This window comes from Oxyura jamaicensis, chromosome 2, assembly GCF_011077185.1.
Source record: "Oxyura jamaicensis isolate SHBP4307 breed ruddy duck chromosome 2, BPBGC_Ojam_1.0, whole genome shotgun sequence".
NCBI classification, from domain to species: domain Eukaryota; kingdom Metazoa; phylum Chordata; class Aves; order Anseriformes; family Anatidae; genus Oxyura; species Oxyura jamaicensis.
In genome coordinates, this window is record NC_048894.1 from 1,539,621 (window position 1) to 1,552,144 (window position 12,524).

The window sequence follows — 12,524 nt, forward strand, 5'->3', positions numbered from 1 at the left end:
TGGGGGCAGCAGGTGCTGCAGGACCTACAGAGCCTGTCAGGATGCAGCCCCAGAGCCAGCCGTGGGCACGGGGATGCTAAGAACATGGGATAAACCTCAACTCTCACTAAAACCTCAGTGAACCCACAGTTTCTTGCCCTGAAGTTTTCTCCGGGCTTTGAAAGGTTTATCTATGCTTAGAGGTAGACCAGGACAGGGATGGACTGCAACAGCGGTTGTTTCTGAGGGGGTCTTTCTCTTCATTTATTGATGAGGTGTTTTCATCCAGCATGATGCTGGAAACGAAGGGGAAATCCCTCCCCGCCAGCCCTGCACAAGGTCCCAGGTAGTTCCTACCAAACCCATGAGAACGGGCCCAGCGTGACAATCCCTGGAGGGACAGGGGGCACCTGTCTGGAGCCGGGACTGGGGGCAGCCAGCTCCTTTCCCAGCACATCTCCATCCCCTGGGGGAAGCAGACACCACTTTAGGTGGTGACCGTGCCACTTGCTGCACCAGAAGGCACTGAGGGACGGCGGTGGTGGTGGTGATGCCAGGGGTGCAGAAAGCAAGCAAAACTCACATCAAAGCAGCATGCCGAGCAAAGAGTTAATATCTGGTGGCTGATTCTGGGTGACATCTGCCTTCGCTTCTGCAGAAGGACTTTGGTGACCACCCGGGGCTCCAAAAGGGGGTCTGCAGACCTTATCCCGTTCCCCATCAAGGCGGTCTGGGCAGCCCGCAGCCCTGCTGGCCACCTCTGCCTCCCTCCGTCAAGGTTTTCTCCCTCCGCGTGTGCAGGAGCAGGTGAAAGCAGAGCCAGGTAGCAAAGGGTTAATACTACTTTCGTGCTCCTGAGTGTAAACTGTCTGCAGTCCCCGTGCTCTGAGGTCCTCTCCAGGAGTAATCCCGGAGAGGAAGGCACTGTTTTGCAGAGATTAAGCAGATCTGCAGATTAAGAAAATCAAATTAAACTTAATAATATTTTTTTTTTTTGGGGGGGGGGGAGGGAGAGGGAGAAAAATTGCCCTTTCCTGGGAGGTGTCTTTTGAATTATCCCTGCAAACGCTTTCCCCAGAGCCCTGTCAAACTGCACGCGTTGCTGTCCGGAGGGGTTTAAAAGTGATTCAAACTCCTCGGGAAGCACAGACATTTTAATTCCATCTGGTGCAGCCACTGAGCCCAGCTGCGCGCGGGCTGCCAGCGCAAGGAGCCACCGGCCCCAGGAGCTGGGGCTCTGCCTTCTGAATCCCTTCCGAAGCCCTGAAATCCCTTCTGAAGCCCTGAAGCCCTGCTGCAGCAAAAGGCTCGTCCGGAACGCGAAGGGAAAAGATCGAGGGACTCACCAGAGCGTAGACTGAACTCAGCACGGAGCAGCAGAGGATCAAACCCAGGCTGTGATAAACCAGATATGATCCCATATCCAAGAGGCTCCTTCCAGCATCCAAGCTCGCTCGGGGAAGTAGGAGGACGAGAGGTCTTCCAGCGCTCCGGTTGCGGATGATTTCTCCTTCTCCTTCCCTCCCGCCCCCCCTCCAGAATTTGTGTTTGTTTGATTGTTTGTTTGTTTCCACAGTTTTAGCCAGAAAGGCACATGACAAGAAAGCCCGGTCCTTTGCTTCGCTTTCTCATGGCTGGAGATCTGGGCAGCTCCCTGAGCGCAGCGGAGGAGCCCATGTGAAGCGGAGCAACTCAGAGCTGCAGCCCCTGGTGCTGTTTGTTTTCCGTGTGCATCTGTCTCAGAGCAGAAAAATCACATCCATATGTCAAAACTGCTATTCTGTTTCCTTTTTATGAGGCAGTGGGAAGTTCAAATAATTTCTTTGTCAAACGCAAACACACAGAGAGAGGCAGGGAGAGGGAGGGAGGGAGGGAGAAGTCGAGAGAGGGGTGGAAGGGGTGGGAGATCGGGAGGGAGGGGGAGGCTTTTAACCACGGCTTTATTTTTAGATCCAGTAATTTTATCTTGTAGGTTTCAGAGGGGTTTTGGGGAAAAAAAAAGTTATTTTTTTTTTTCTTTTTTTTTCTTCTGCTCAATTCGGCATGCAAACAAATCGCAAAGTTAAAAAAAGCGAAAACTTGGAAATATTTTCGGTTAGCAATTACCTTTTCGCCAGCAGTGGTACTCTGGGGGATTTTTGCTTGTATATCCCAGCGCGGTTCGGCTCCACAATAGGTTTATTCTGCCAGCCTTCCAGGTTGCAAGGGTGTTTGAGTTACAAATAGGGATTTTTTTTTTGATTTTTTTTTTTCGCTTCTCTCTCCCTCTCTGCCTCAAAGGATCTGCAGTTTCAAAAAGCCGATTGAGTACGGCATGAAAGCGCGGGGCTGAAAGATCCCCCCCTCTTTAAGTAGTTTATTTTTTTTTTTTCCCCGCGGCAAAAAATAAAAATAAAAAAATAAAAAAAATCACGAAAAGGTTCAGAAATCTTCGCTGATTTTTTTTTTTTAACTTTTTTTTTTTTTTTTTCCACTCGGGCACCAGGTTCTAGTCCCGTGCCCGGAGGGAGCCGGGATGGGGGGGGCTGCAGCCGCCCGCCCCTCCGGAGGCCCCGAGGAGCTGGGGGCGGGGGGCGGGGGGGGAACCCTTCAGCCCCCTCTTTTTCCCTGGATTTCACCAGCTCCGGAGTTTCAGGGCTGGGATGTTACTCCCAGCTCAGCCGGGCCGCTTTCATTCATAAAACTCCTTGGCGAAGGAGGAAAAAAATATATATATTAAAAAATTAAATTTATTCCGGCCCCCACTGCTCCCAAAGGCGAGCAGGGGATTTGTTTAAGAACCGAAAACGGGCTCCTGCAGCCATCCCCTCATCACTTTTTTCGGGGTGGGAGGAGAAGGAGGAGGGGAGGGGGCAGAAATCGTGGCAGGGATGCTACACGCGGGCACCCGCACGGACACACGGCTCTGCGCACCCGGGGGAACTTCGGAAATCAACTCGTGGGGATTCATTTTTATTATTATTATTATTTTTCCCTTGCAGAAGCAGCGGATTTCGGCCGGGCGGTTGTGATTTAAGAGGAGCTGCGAACGGAGGCGAAGAAGGGAAAAGAAAAACCACCACCAAAAAACCACCACCCTCGCTAGATGTGTCGGAGAGCAGACGGTAAAAACATCAAGTTTTCGCAGAGTGGAGCTGTGTGCGTTTCTCTTTTATTTTTTGGAGCGAGGAGAAAAAGAGAGAGAGAGAAAAAAAAAAAAAAAACCCCCTCAAAGTTTTTTTTTTTTTTTTTTTTTTTTTTTTTTTTTTTTTTTTCACAGCCCCATGGCTGTGAATAGGTGCCTTCAGCTAATTTTATGAAAAGGGGCTCTTTCCAAGGCTAAGGTAGAGTAGGGCTTCCTGTAAGAGAGAGAGGGGAAAAAAAAAATCTCCTGCTCTTGATGCAATCTTTTCCTCCTCCTCCTCCTCCTCCTCCTCCTCCTCTTCCTTCTCTTCCTCCTCCTCCTCGCAAGCCCTCTGCCTCTCCCTGCCAGCCCCGGCGGATCTCCGCGGCTGCGGGGGGAGCGAGGCAGGTATAAAAGCCCCCCCCGTGCTGTCCCCCACTGGTTGGCTTTATCCAGCCTGTGACCAGCGGGTTGGGAAGCACGGGGTCAGCCCCGCATCCCTCCCACCCTGTGCCACCCCCATCCCACCCCCGTCCCCTCCCCAGTCCCCTCCCCAGTCCCCTCCCCAGTCCCTCCCTCTCGCCCCGCCGACGCATGGCTCCCCGGGGGGGGGCTGCATGCGGGGTTGGGGGGCATGGAGCGGGAGGGGGGAGCACACATTGCAAAGGGGGGTGTTGGGATGAGGGATTTTAAAGCAGTGAAGCCCCCCTCCCAACCCATTCCCCCCCCAGCTGCGGGGTGGTGGTCAAGATGTCACAGGAAAAGAGTTATGGGGGGGGGGGGGCCCGGGGGGGGGGGGGGGGGGGGGGGGGGGGCTGGTTTGAGGTGGGGGCTTAGAGGACTCAGTCCCCAGGCAGATGTTTCCACCTCTGCTGTATTTTTCGTCTGGGGAGGGGGAGGCCAGTTCGCTTCTGTCCATTGCATCGCTGGAGGGGGAGAGCCCCCCAACACTGGGGGGAGCTGATTATCTGTGTGTGCTGAGTATGGGGCAGGCTGAGTAAGTGTGTACGCAGGGCTCTGTAGTCTTTCTGAAGGAGTGAAGGAAAAAAAAATCCACTGCGAAGTTTCATGAGCCCCATCACAGCTCCCTTGCTGTTTTTTTTTTTTTTTTTTTTTTTTTTTTTTTTAATTATTTATTTTCATTTTTCTTTTTTTCTGGGAAAGGGGGCAGAAGCAGGAGAAAGCCTCTGCCATTAAATTGCCCCCGCCTCCTGCTGGTACCAGCAGGAGGAGACGCAAAATAACCAGGATCTGAAGAGGTTTGGGGAATGGCTGCCTAGGCCTTGTCGCCCCTCTGCATCCAGCCCCCGGTGCGCATGGTGCAGGGCTGGGCCAGGGGTGCCTCTGGGCTGCTGCTTTCTCCCCCCAGATCATACAATGATTAAAGGCAGATCCCACCGGACTGCTGAATCCGCACAAGAAGGAAGTTGTTCCCTCCTTCCAGCCCCAGCTCGAAGTTTGCCCGAAGAAGCACAAGCAGGGAAACCTGACTCTGGCTGTGTCTCGCTGTGAGGGATGGCTTCCTGGATCCCCTTTATCCACAAATAAAATAAATTCACACCATGGGACAGACGCACACAGGTCCAAAGGCCCTGCCAGGCACAGCAGTCAGGGCCTGATGCATTTCTGCCAGCCTGCTCCCTCTTGAATATGGGAAGCACAAGGGCCATGGCTCTTCTTGGAGGCAGGAACCTCAACGCCCTGCAGCCAAGGCTAAAGGTGGCTTTCCTTGAGCGGTAGCCCCACGTAAAAGTGTCCCCACCTGGCTTGTTGGGCGCTGAGGATCAGGCCCTGCAGCCTTAGGCCCCGCCACCCTTGGAAATTGTGATTTATGCAAGGGCAGGCAAGAAACAGCCGAGCCAGCTCATTTTTGAGCAGGTGCCCCAGAAAAATGCCATTGTCAACTCCCTTCATCCCCTAACCCCGTGTGTGCTCTCAGCCCCGGCCAATCCCTCCTCTCTCTGCAGACCCCTGAGGGTGAGGTGAGGTGGTCTGCATCCTCAGAGACATGCACGTTTTTTTTTTGGGTGATGCAGGGGGTCCCTGCCTGGGCCCTGAAGGGAGGCCTCTGAAGGCCTCTCCCCACCGGAGGGCACAGGACTCTGTCCTCCAGCAGATTTGTTCCAGGCTTACTTCATTTCTGTCAAGGCAAAGGTGTTTTGGACATCTTAAGTTTTGTTTTTCTTTCAGATTGTATCCATGAACGTGTGTATAATGAACCAAGAAGGAACGCAGCACTAAAGGAAGCCTTTGTAATGCTGCTATTTTAAGGAGACCCTTGGGGATGGCACGTGCTGAACTGAGTTCCTTCAACATCTTACAACAAATCTCTCCAAATGTTTAGATCCTTCTACTGATATAAAGCAAAAAGTCCGCAATCAATTTAAACTGGCTAAGGTTTTGACCAGAAATTATTGCTCTTGTGAATTGGCTCTATATTTGTAGCTAACTTTTACACTGACTAATAATAAACATCTCCTCCTCCCAGCTGGGTGAATGTTTCCCTTCTGCAGGAGATGAGGTCCCATCCTGGATAAAATGCCTCTTGTCCTTTCTCTCCTGGGTCACTCAGGTTCAGTGAAACATTGCAACTTACATCAGCCGGAGGCATTGATCTGGAGGGAAAGGTCTGACCTGGACAGGGTTGGCAGCCACACCGCAAAAATCCCGCATTGTGTAAGAAGCCAGTTCAATGACTGAGTGTCACAGAGGGTGAGATGGCCTTTTCTGCTCTGTTTTCACTTGGTTATTGCCAGCGTCTTGTTTGCAAAGTCAAAGCCAAGATATACTAGAAGCAGCTTTGGACACGTTGGGTTTGTGCATCAGACCAACAGCCATCGTGAAGTTCTGGCCATATTTTTTGTACGTGCTATAAAGAGCAGAGTTTTGATGCCACCGCTTTCTTTTGACATGGGTAGAGATGAGAAGGGTTAAAATGGAGGCCCAACAGTTCAGGCCTGATGGTATCTGCACTCACCTGAAGCCGTAACTCTTGGCTGAGATGACTGAAAGCAGCGTGAGATGGCTTCTCTGCTGTCTCTTAAAGGAAACATCTGCTCTGGGTCTTGTGGACAAAATCCAGGGTGAAAAATTCTCTCAAAGCTAAATGAAAAGCCGGCTGAGGGTCATGGGGGTAAGTCATGACCCCCTCTGCTTGTAGGTTCTTGGTGCCTCAAGTTAGCTGTTGTGCAGTGTGACCATAACCATAGTGAACAGCTGGTATCAGTACTGCCAGGGGGGGGGTCTGTGATGTCTGCATCCATGCCACCAAACACCTCTGTGATCAGCATGAAGCTGTTCTGCTCCAAAGCTCTTTGTTCTTTGGCTCATCTTACCCGAAAAACTGCTTCATGTTGAAAGAAAAGTGAGGCTGAACATTCAGCCCTCAAATCCATGGCTCAGTTGAACTCTCCTTGTAGGGGGACAGTGGTGTTCACATCATCAGAAAAGAGATGTGAGAAAAGAGGTGGAATAGGTGAAGCTGTTGGAGATGAATTTGTGGAGATCATCTCTAGAATATTGACACCTATGAGATGAAATCATTGAAAGTGTTCTTAGAGATGTTATTCTCACTCAGTAGCTTCCAGACCAAACATGGATCCAATTTGCTAGATTGAAGAAGGGGCTGGTTTTTTATCTAGCTGTTTCTCATACCAGACGAGGCACGCATCTGGCCCTCATTATCACCAGTGTGAATGATGCGGTTGGATGAAGTGAGATGTTTTTTTTTTTTTGGTCAAGCAGAAAGGAGTCCATCTGAAAGTCAGGATGGGTAGAGGCTGTTGGACCTAAATAGTTCTCTGTCCTGCTCTTTCCTATCACTACTCACAACCTTCCAGTCACCACTAGACGCCTTCAAAACAGGATTTCCCTGCGATAACTTCCAGAAAGCCAACCTATCTCAAGATCAAGGCTTCCAGGAATGGCAATTTACCTCCTCGCTGTCCTTTACTTGGAATACAGCATCAGTCAATGGTAATCATGCTCAACATTGAAAAAACAGTCCCCATTTTTCTCAGCTGAGGTTTACTTGCTGGTCCTTGCCCTGATGTTCTCCATCAGCATCCACCACTCAAGAAATAGGACTGTCTTGCAGATGAGTGACAGGACAGGAAAATACACTTGTTTTACTCATAGAGTGAACAACCAGTGAATCCTCAAGAAGAACTGGAGGTGAGACTCCAAACTGTTAACCCACTTCCCACGATGATATTTTGGGTTTTCAGCTGCTTTCTTTTTTTTTTTTTTTTTTTTTTTTGTTTTGATTCTTTCTAAACCCTGCTCCCCTTCCTCCAGGTGATAGGAAAATCAACAACAGCAAAAATATTAACACTGATCAGAAATATATTTTTCTATATAGGAGAAATCATAAAATAAATAATAAGAAAAAACAGCTTACATTTCTCTGCAAAAGCATTTTAGAGCCTTTTCTCTGCAAAGGCTCTCTAGGTAGAAGCACACAGGATTGCTTGTGATAGGTGCTCAAAGATGGACTAAAGGGACTACACCTCCTCTAATCCTCTGTGCTATACAAGGTGTTGTAGACCATTACATGTGTATAAAGTTTAAAAAGATAGAAATAGTTTGGGAGAAGAGGGAGATGAGACATTTGGGGCTGAGGTCTTGGTTTATGGCAGACAAAGGAGTGTTAGAGGTGACAGTTGAATCCAAAAGCATTTTCCATCTTAAGCAGGCCAGCTAGGTTAGCAGTCACCAGTAGCAGACCACAGCAAGAGGCTTCAGACCATGACCTTTAGCTGAAATGAATCTGCACATTGCTGATTTTCATTACAAAACAGGTTCGATTAAGCCCTTTTTAAGCTTTTCTGAGCACTGCTGTGCTCATGGCATGCAAGTTAAGGAAGATCTTCCCAAGCAATGGGCTTGGCCCTCCTTTGGTTGTGTTTTCATGGCGATGAGGGGATACAGAGGCTTGCACCCCAGCCTATCTTCTTCTAGGCAGCCCAGGAAATGCCAGCCTTTGGTGAACCCTGTTGAGCAGGTGGGGCAGACAGGCTCTGCAAAGCATCCTGGACTCTTGCCTTACCCTCCTTCTGTTGCTCTCCTTGCTGTAGGCCTGATCTGAGCTGATTCCATGAACAAAGATGGACGTGGGTGGGATGGAGGTCAGGGTCTGGGCACTGGAACATGTCTGACCAATCTATGGGGGTCTGGCTGCTGAAAACCAAATCGCAGCTCTCCTCTGTAGCAGAGTGCAGGAAACAGCAACATCAGCTGAAGACATGGTGATCTGCATCCTCATAGGGCCAACGTCTGCAGGACATTGGGGGTAGGACTGGGAAATGCAGCTCTAGCTGATTCTATTCTAGCTCAGTCTATTCCTGACTCTCACCTCTCTACTGTAGGTGAGCACAAAAAGGATCAGGGTGATCCTCCCAAGCTCAGCTCTTTACTAGGTGAGGTTCCTACCATGCTGACCCCTGGTCAGCCTTCCCTGCAGAGTAGCAACTGATGCCACTTCTGGCTTGTTCTCTATTGTTTTTCCTTGCTAGGGAGGGTCTTTTGTTATTTATCAGCTCCACCTTCCGAAACAGCAACATAATTTGAGGTTTTACACAAGATTTCACATGTGGTTACTCTGCCTGCTGCTCATCACAGTTTATTTGTTTCAGTGATTTCTGCACACCACTGAGCAATCACATTCCCACCCTAAGGGATAAGTGAGTCTCTCAAGCCTGCATATTTTACTCCACATACATGAGGTCTTTTTTTTTTTTTTTTTTTTTTTTTAACTCTTTAATAAAAAAAAAATCCCTATTCCTTCCTCTGCCAGGTGCGTGACAGACTGGCCGTCTCTGGCAGCATACCTGGGCTTGAATCAAATTTTCAATATATATATATATATATATATATTTCGTGTTACCATACAAGGCACAGTCAGAACTGAGGGCAAACTCCAGTTCGGAGGTGAGCAAGGAAAGCCCTTCCGAAACTGCCAGGAGCTGAAACAATTTGGCAGGCGTTGCAGAAGAAAACTGCCAGCATGGAATGACGAGATGGGAGCATTACTTCAACAGAAGAAGCTCTGATTAGCAGATTATCGCTTAAGTGATGTTGATCCCAGCCACGCTGCCTTCCAAATGAGCCCTTTCACAGCTGCCAGCTGCACCACGGAGTCATGCATGTAAATGAGTGGGCCAGATCCTTTGCTGGCATCGGTTGAGGCAGCTCTGATGGACCATCGTGGAGTTACAGCAGCTGGAGAAGTCTGGCTGTATCAGGGACTCTGACGCGCATCGCAAACTTCTTTGGGAGCTGGTGGGAAAGAGAACCTGAAACAGAGCTGTTACAGGATGGGATGGCTTCTCCTGGTCCAACAGCACCAAAAGCACAGCTGCAGGGACCCTCTAAACTTTAATTTAGTCTATTTTCTACCAGACAAGCTCTTCTTTGTAAGTAATTTCTATTTTTTATTTATATTTTGCTTATTATTTATTTTATTTTATTTTATTTTAAATGTTCATTTTATTTCAATTTCCTTTTAATTATAGATAGGAAACTTGGCTACCAGAATCCAGCCAAAGCTGGTGTTCAAGGCGCCTGTGCCAGTGGGCTGACAGAAGCTGGAGCCACCTTACTGTTAGCTGTAAGAGAGATCCTTGCTCAGTCAGATAAGGGAATGATGAGGGATTTTTTTTTTTGACGCTCTTTTTTTTTTTTTTTTTTTCTTTTATTTATTATTTTTTTACATTTGCTGATCTTGTAACCTGTTCCCTGGGACCATAAACTGGTCTATAGCGTCTTGCCCTCATAAAGCTCTATTTATCTCCAGCCAGCCTGTTTGGTTGAGCGTGTGGGGAGCATGTGAGGGACTCTCATGAGCAGCCTCGCAGTCTCGGGGCTGTGCTTTGGCCTCGGGGTGAGCTTTGCCTGGAGTTCACAGTCCATCGCAGCTCCGATAAGCGTTCAAAGGTGATGGCCTGAAACCTGCAGAGCTGGTGGCGAGGGGGGAAACAAGCTCTCTTTGTGAGGCTGTTCAAGCTTGCTGCTGCGTGCTGGAGACAACGCAAAGCTGCAGCTTTCTAGGACGCCTGTGCTGGGTGCGGTGAATGAAATCTTTCATTCGGTTCCCCAAGCAGTCTAGGAAGATCCTCAGCCTTTGTCCTGAATGGCCCTGCGGCCTGGTCCAGGATGCATCATAGATTCATAAAATCATTGAATCATAGAATGTTTTAGGTTGGAAGGGACCTTAAGGATCATGTAATTCCACCCCCCTGCTATGCCCAGGGCCCCCTGCCCCCAGCCCCGGCTGCCCCCAGCCCCATCCAGCCTGGCCTTGGGCACTGCCAGGGATGGGGCACCCACAGCTCCTGGGGGCAGCCTGGGTCTGGGCCTCACCACCCGCAGATGTTTTGGCCTTGTATCTAACCCAAACCCACCCTCTGATGGCTTAAAGCCGTCACCCTGTGTCTCTACACCCCCTGACCATGACTGCCTCCCCAGCTCTCCTGCAGCCCCCTTTATGCCCTGGCAGGCCGCTGTGAGGTCTCCCTGCAGCCTTCTCTTCTCCAGGCTGAACAACCCCAACTCCCTCAGCCTGGCTCCATAGCAGAAGTGCTCTAAGCCCTTTGATCACCCTTGTGGCCCTCCTCTGGACTTATTCCAACAGGTCCCTGTCCTTCTGGTGCTGGGGCCCCAGAGCTGGTTGCAGGGCTCCAAGTGGGGTCTCACGAGAGCAGAGCAGAGGGGGACAATCCCCTCCCGCACCCTGCTGCCCACGATGCTTTTGATGCAGCCCAGGACAGTTCATTTCTGGGCTGCAAACACACATTTCTGGCTCACGTTGAGCTTCTCATTCACCACCACCCTCAGGTCCTTCTCCTCAGGGCTGCTCTCAATCCATTCCTCACCCAGCTTGTGTTTGGGTTTGGGATTGCCCCAGCCCAGATGCAGGACCACAAATGACCTCAATTGACAATGACTTCAAGTGCTGGTAGTTTTTAGGTTATCGGACTGAATCCTGGTTTGTCACCATGACCATGCTGTGGACTTGGGCTTTTCAATCTAGAAAATAAGGCACCAAAGAAGAGGCGTGCAACAAATAGGAAGAGATAGATCTGTAAAAATCATGAAGAGAGTAATGGGAAATGGTTAATTTGTATCTCTCTTAATAGTGAGATTGGGAACACAGGACTGAAAATTTTGGCCTAGGTGCAAAGTAAACAATAGGAAGTGGATTTATAAGCAGAAGGTGAAGCTATGAAGCTCCTTGCGTATAATTTTATTTAATCATTTAAACAAAATTTAAATATTTGTTTAATATTTACTCATTTAATACATATTTATTTAAAATTATTTGAATATTATTTAAACATTTAAAATATTTAATTCAGAAGGTGATTAGATGAGTTAAAGGAAGAAACAAAACATCCAAGACTTCAACAATACTGTAAGATCTGCTCTAGGAGGTCTCTGAGTAAGGGGTTACTGAGGGCTGGGAAGGTCAGTGGGAAACCATCGGTGCATGTTTGCACTGTTCTTGCAGTTGTTAGTAGTAGTACTGCTAGTTTTATCGGTGGCTTTCCTCTCCATGTGTTTCAGAAGGACCAGTCTGATTCTAGCTCCTGCTCTTTGGGACAGGAGATCTCATAGTTATCTCCTGTCCCACAAAGCCTGGAGATGCTCATGCCAGGTGTCCCAAGAGCCCTGGGGTCTGTTCGTGTTGCTTCTGCTACCCAAGGCTGAAGCATCACCCTTTCATCACCATTACTACAGCGCTGAACACCCCTTCTTGGGGTGTTTGAAGATTCTCTGAAAATCTGTTGCTTCTTATGGTTGGCTTGCTAAAAAAAAGCTGTACATCATAACAGCATCCAACTCATGTGGCTTTTGTTTCCAGCTCTTGAACTTTCTTACACCTTTCTTTCATGTGCAGAGAAAAGGCTTGGCTGGTATTTCAGTCCTTACAAACTCTCCTTTATCAGTATGAATGGGTTTTTAAGAGTCATCTCTGATTGAAGCTTCCAGCCTGCATCAAGCAAAATTGGGGGAAAAAAAAAAGCCGATGTATTCATGTATTTTCAGTGTCAATCACTGCAGACTCAATGAAGTATCCAATTATCCCAAGCAACACATGATTATGGGCTATTATCCTGCTGTCCTGCAACATAAACCCTGGAAGAAAGCATCCTAGGGTACAGCAATAACATAACAATACCAGCACTTAAGCACTAGAAGAAACAGTTAAACTCATACCAGTCTTGCAGAAGTGGAGGTAAAATGTTCTCATTGTGATTTGTTAGCACTTCAAATTACTGTTTTACTGCAAATGGAAACTAAATCATAGAAGAAATCCACCAGCTATCCAGCACTAATTTTTAAATATAAATTACACAGTAAAATCAGAGTAAGTTTTAATAAGAAGTATTTTATTTTTTTATTTTATTTTATTTTATTTTATTTTATTTTATTTTATTTTATT

At 48.3% G+C, this 12,524-nt stretch overlaps 1 protein-coding gene and 3 long non-coding RNA genes across 8 annotated transcripts in view; 2 read left to right on the plus strand and 2 right to left on the minus strand.

Moving 5' to 3' along the window:
• PTH1R (parathyroid hormone 1 receptor) overlaps positions 1–2,049 on the minus strand; it is a 113,798-nt gene extending 111,749 nt beyond the window's left edge. The window contains exon 1 of the mRNA XM_035316856.1: positions 1,326–2,049. Coding sequence (XP_035172747.1) covers positions 1,326–1,400 — 75 coding nt within the window. The 5' untranslated portion in view covers positions 1,401–2,049. The remainder of the gene's footprint in view (positions 1–1,325) is intronic.
• Positions 1,556–5,621, plus strand: LOC118161461. 2 transcript variants are annotated; one of them, XR_004748043.1, is made up of 3 exons: positions 1,556–1,689; positions 2,961–3,083; positions 5,273–5,621. It is a non-coding gene; the product is annotated as an uncharacterized LOC118161461 (long non-coding RNA). The 2 variants fall into 2 exon arrangements; XR_004748042.1 differs by lacking the exon at positions 5,273–5,621 and having other exon boundaries at positions 2,961–3,167.
• Positions 3,497–10,451, minus strand: LOC118161463. Its single transcript, XR_004748044.1, has 3 exons — positions 10,314–10,451; positions 7,277–7,279; positions 3,497–3,510 (listed from the first exon to the last, which is right to left on the minus strand). It is a non-coding gene; the product is annotated as an uncharacterized LOC118161463 (long non-coding RNA).
• LOC118161460 overlaps positions 8,647–12,524 on the plus strand; it is a 29,238-nt gene continuing 25,360 nt past the window's right edge. For all 4 annotated transcript variants that reach the window (XR_004748039.1, XR_004748038.1, XR_004748041.1 and 1 more), the window contains exons 1-2: positions 8,647–8,763; positions 8,877–9,495. This is a non-coding gene — a long non-coding RNA (uncharacterized LOC118161460). The remainder of the gene's footprint in view (positions 8,764–8,876; positions 9,496–12,524) is intronic.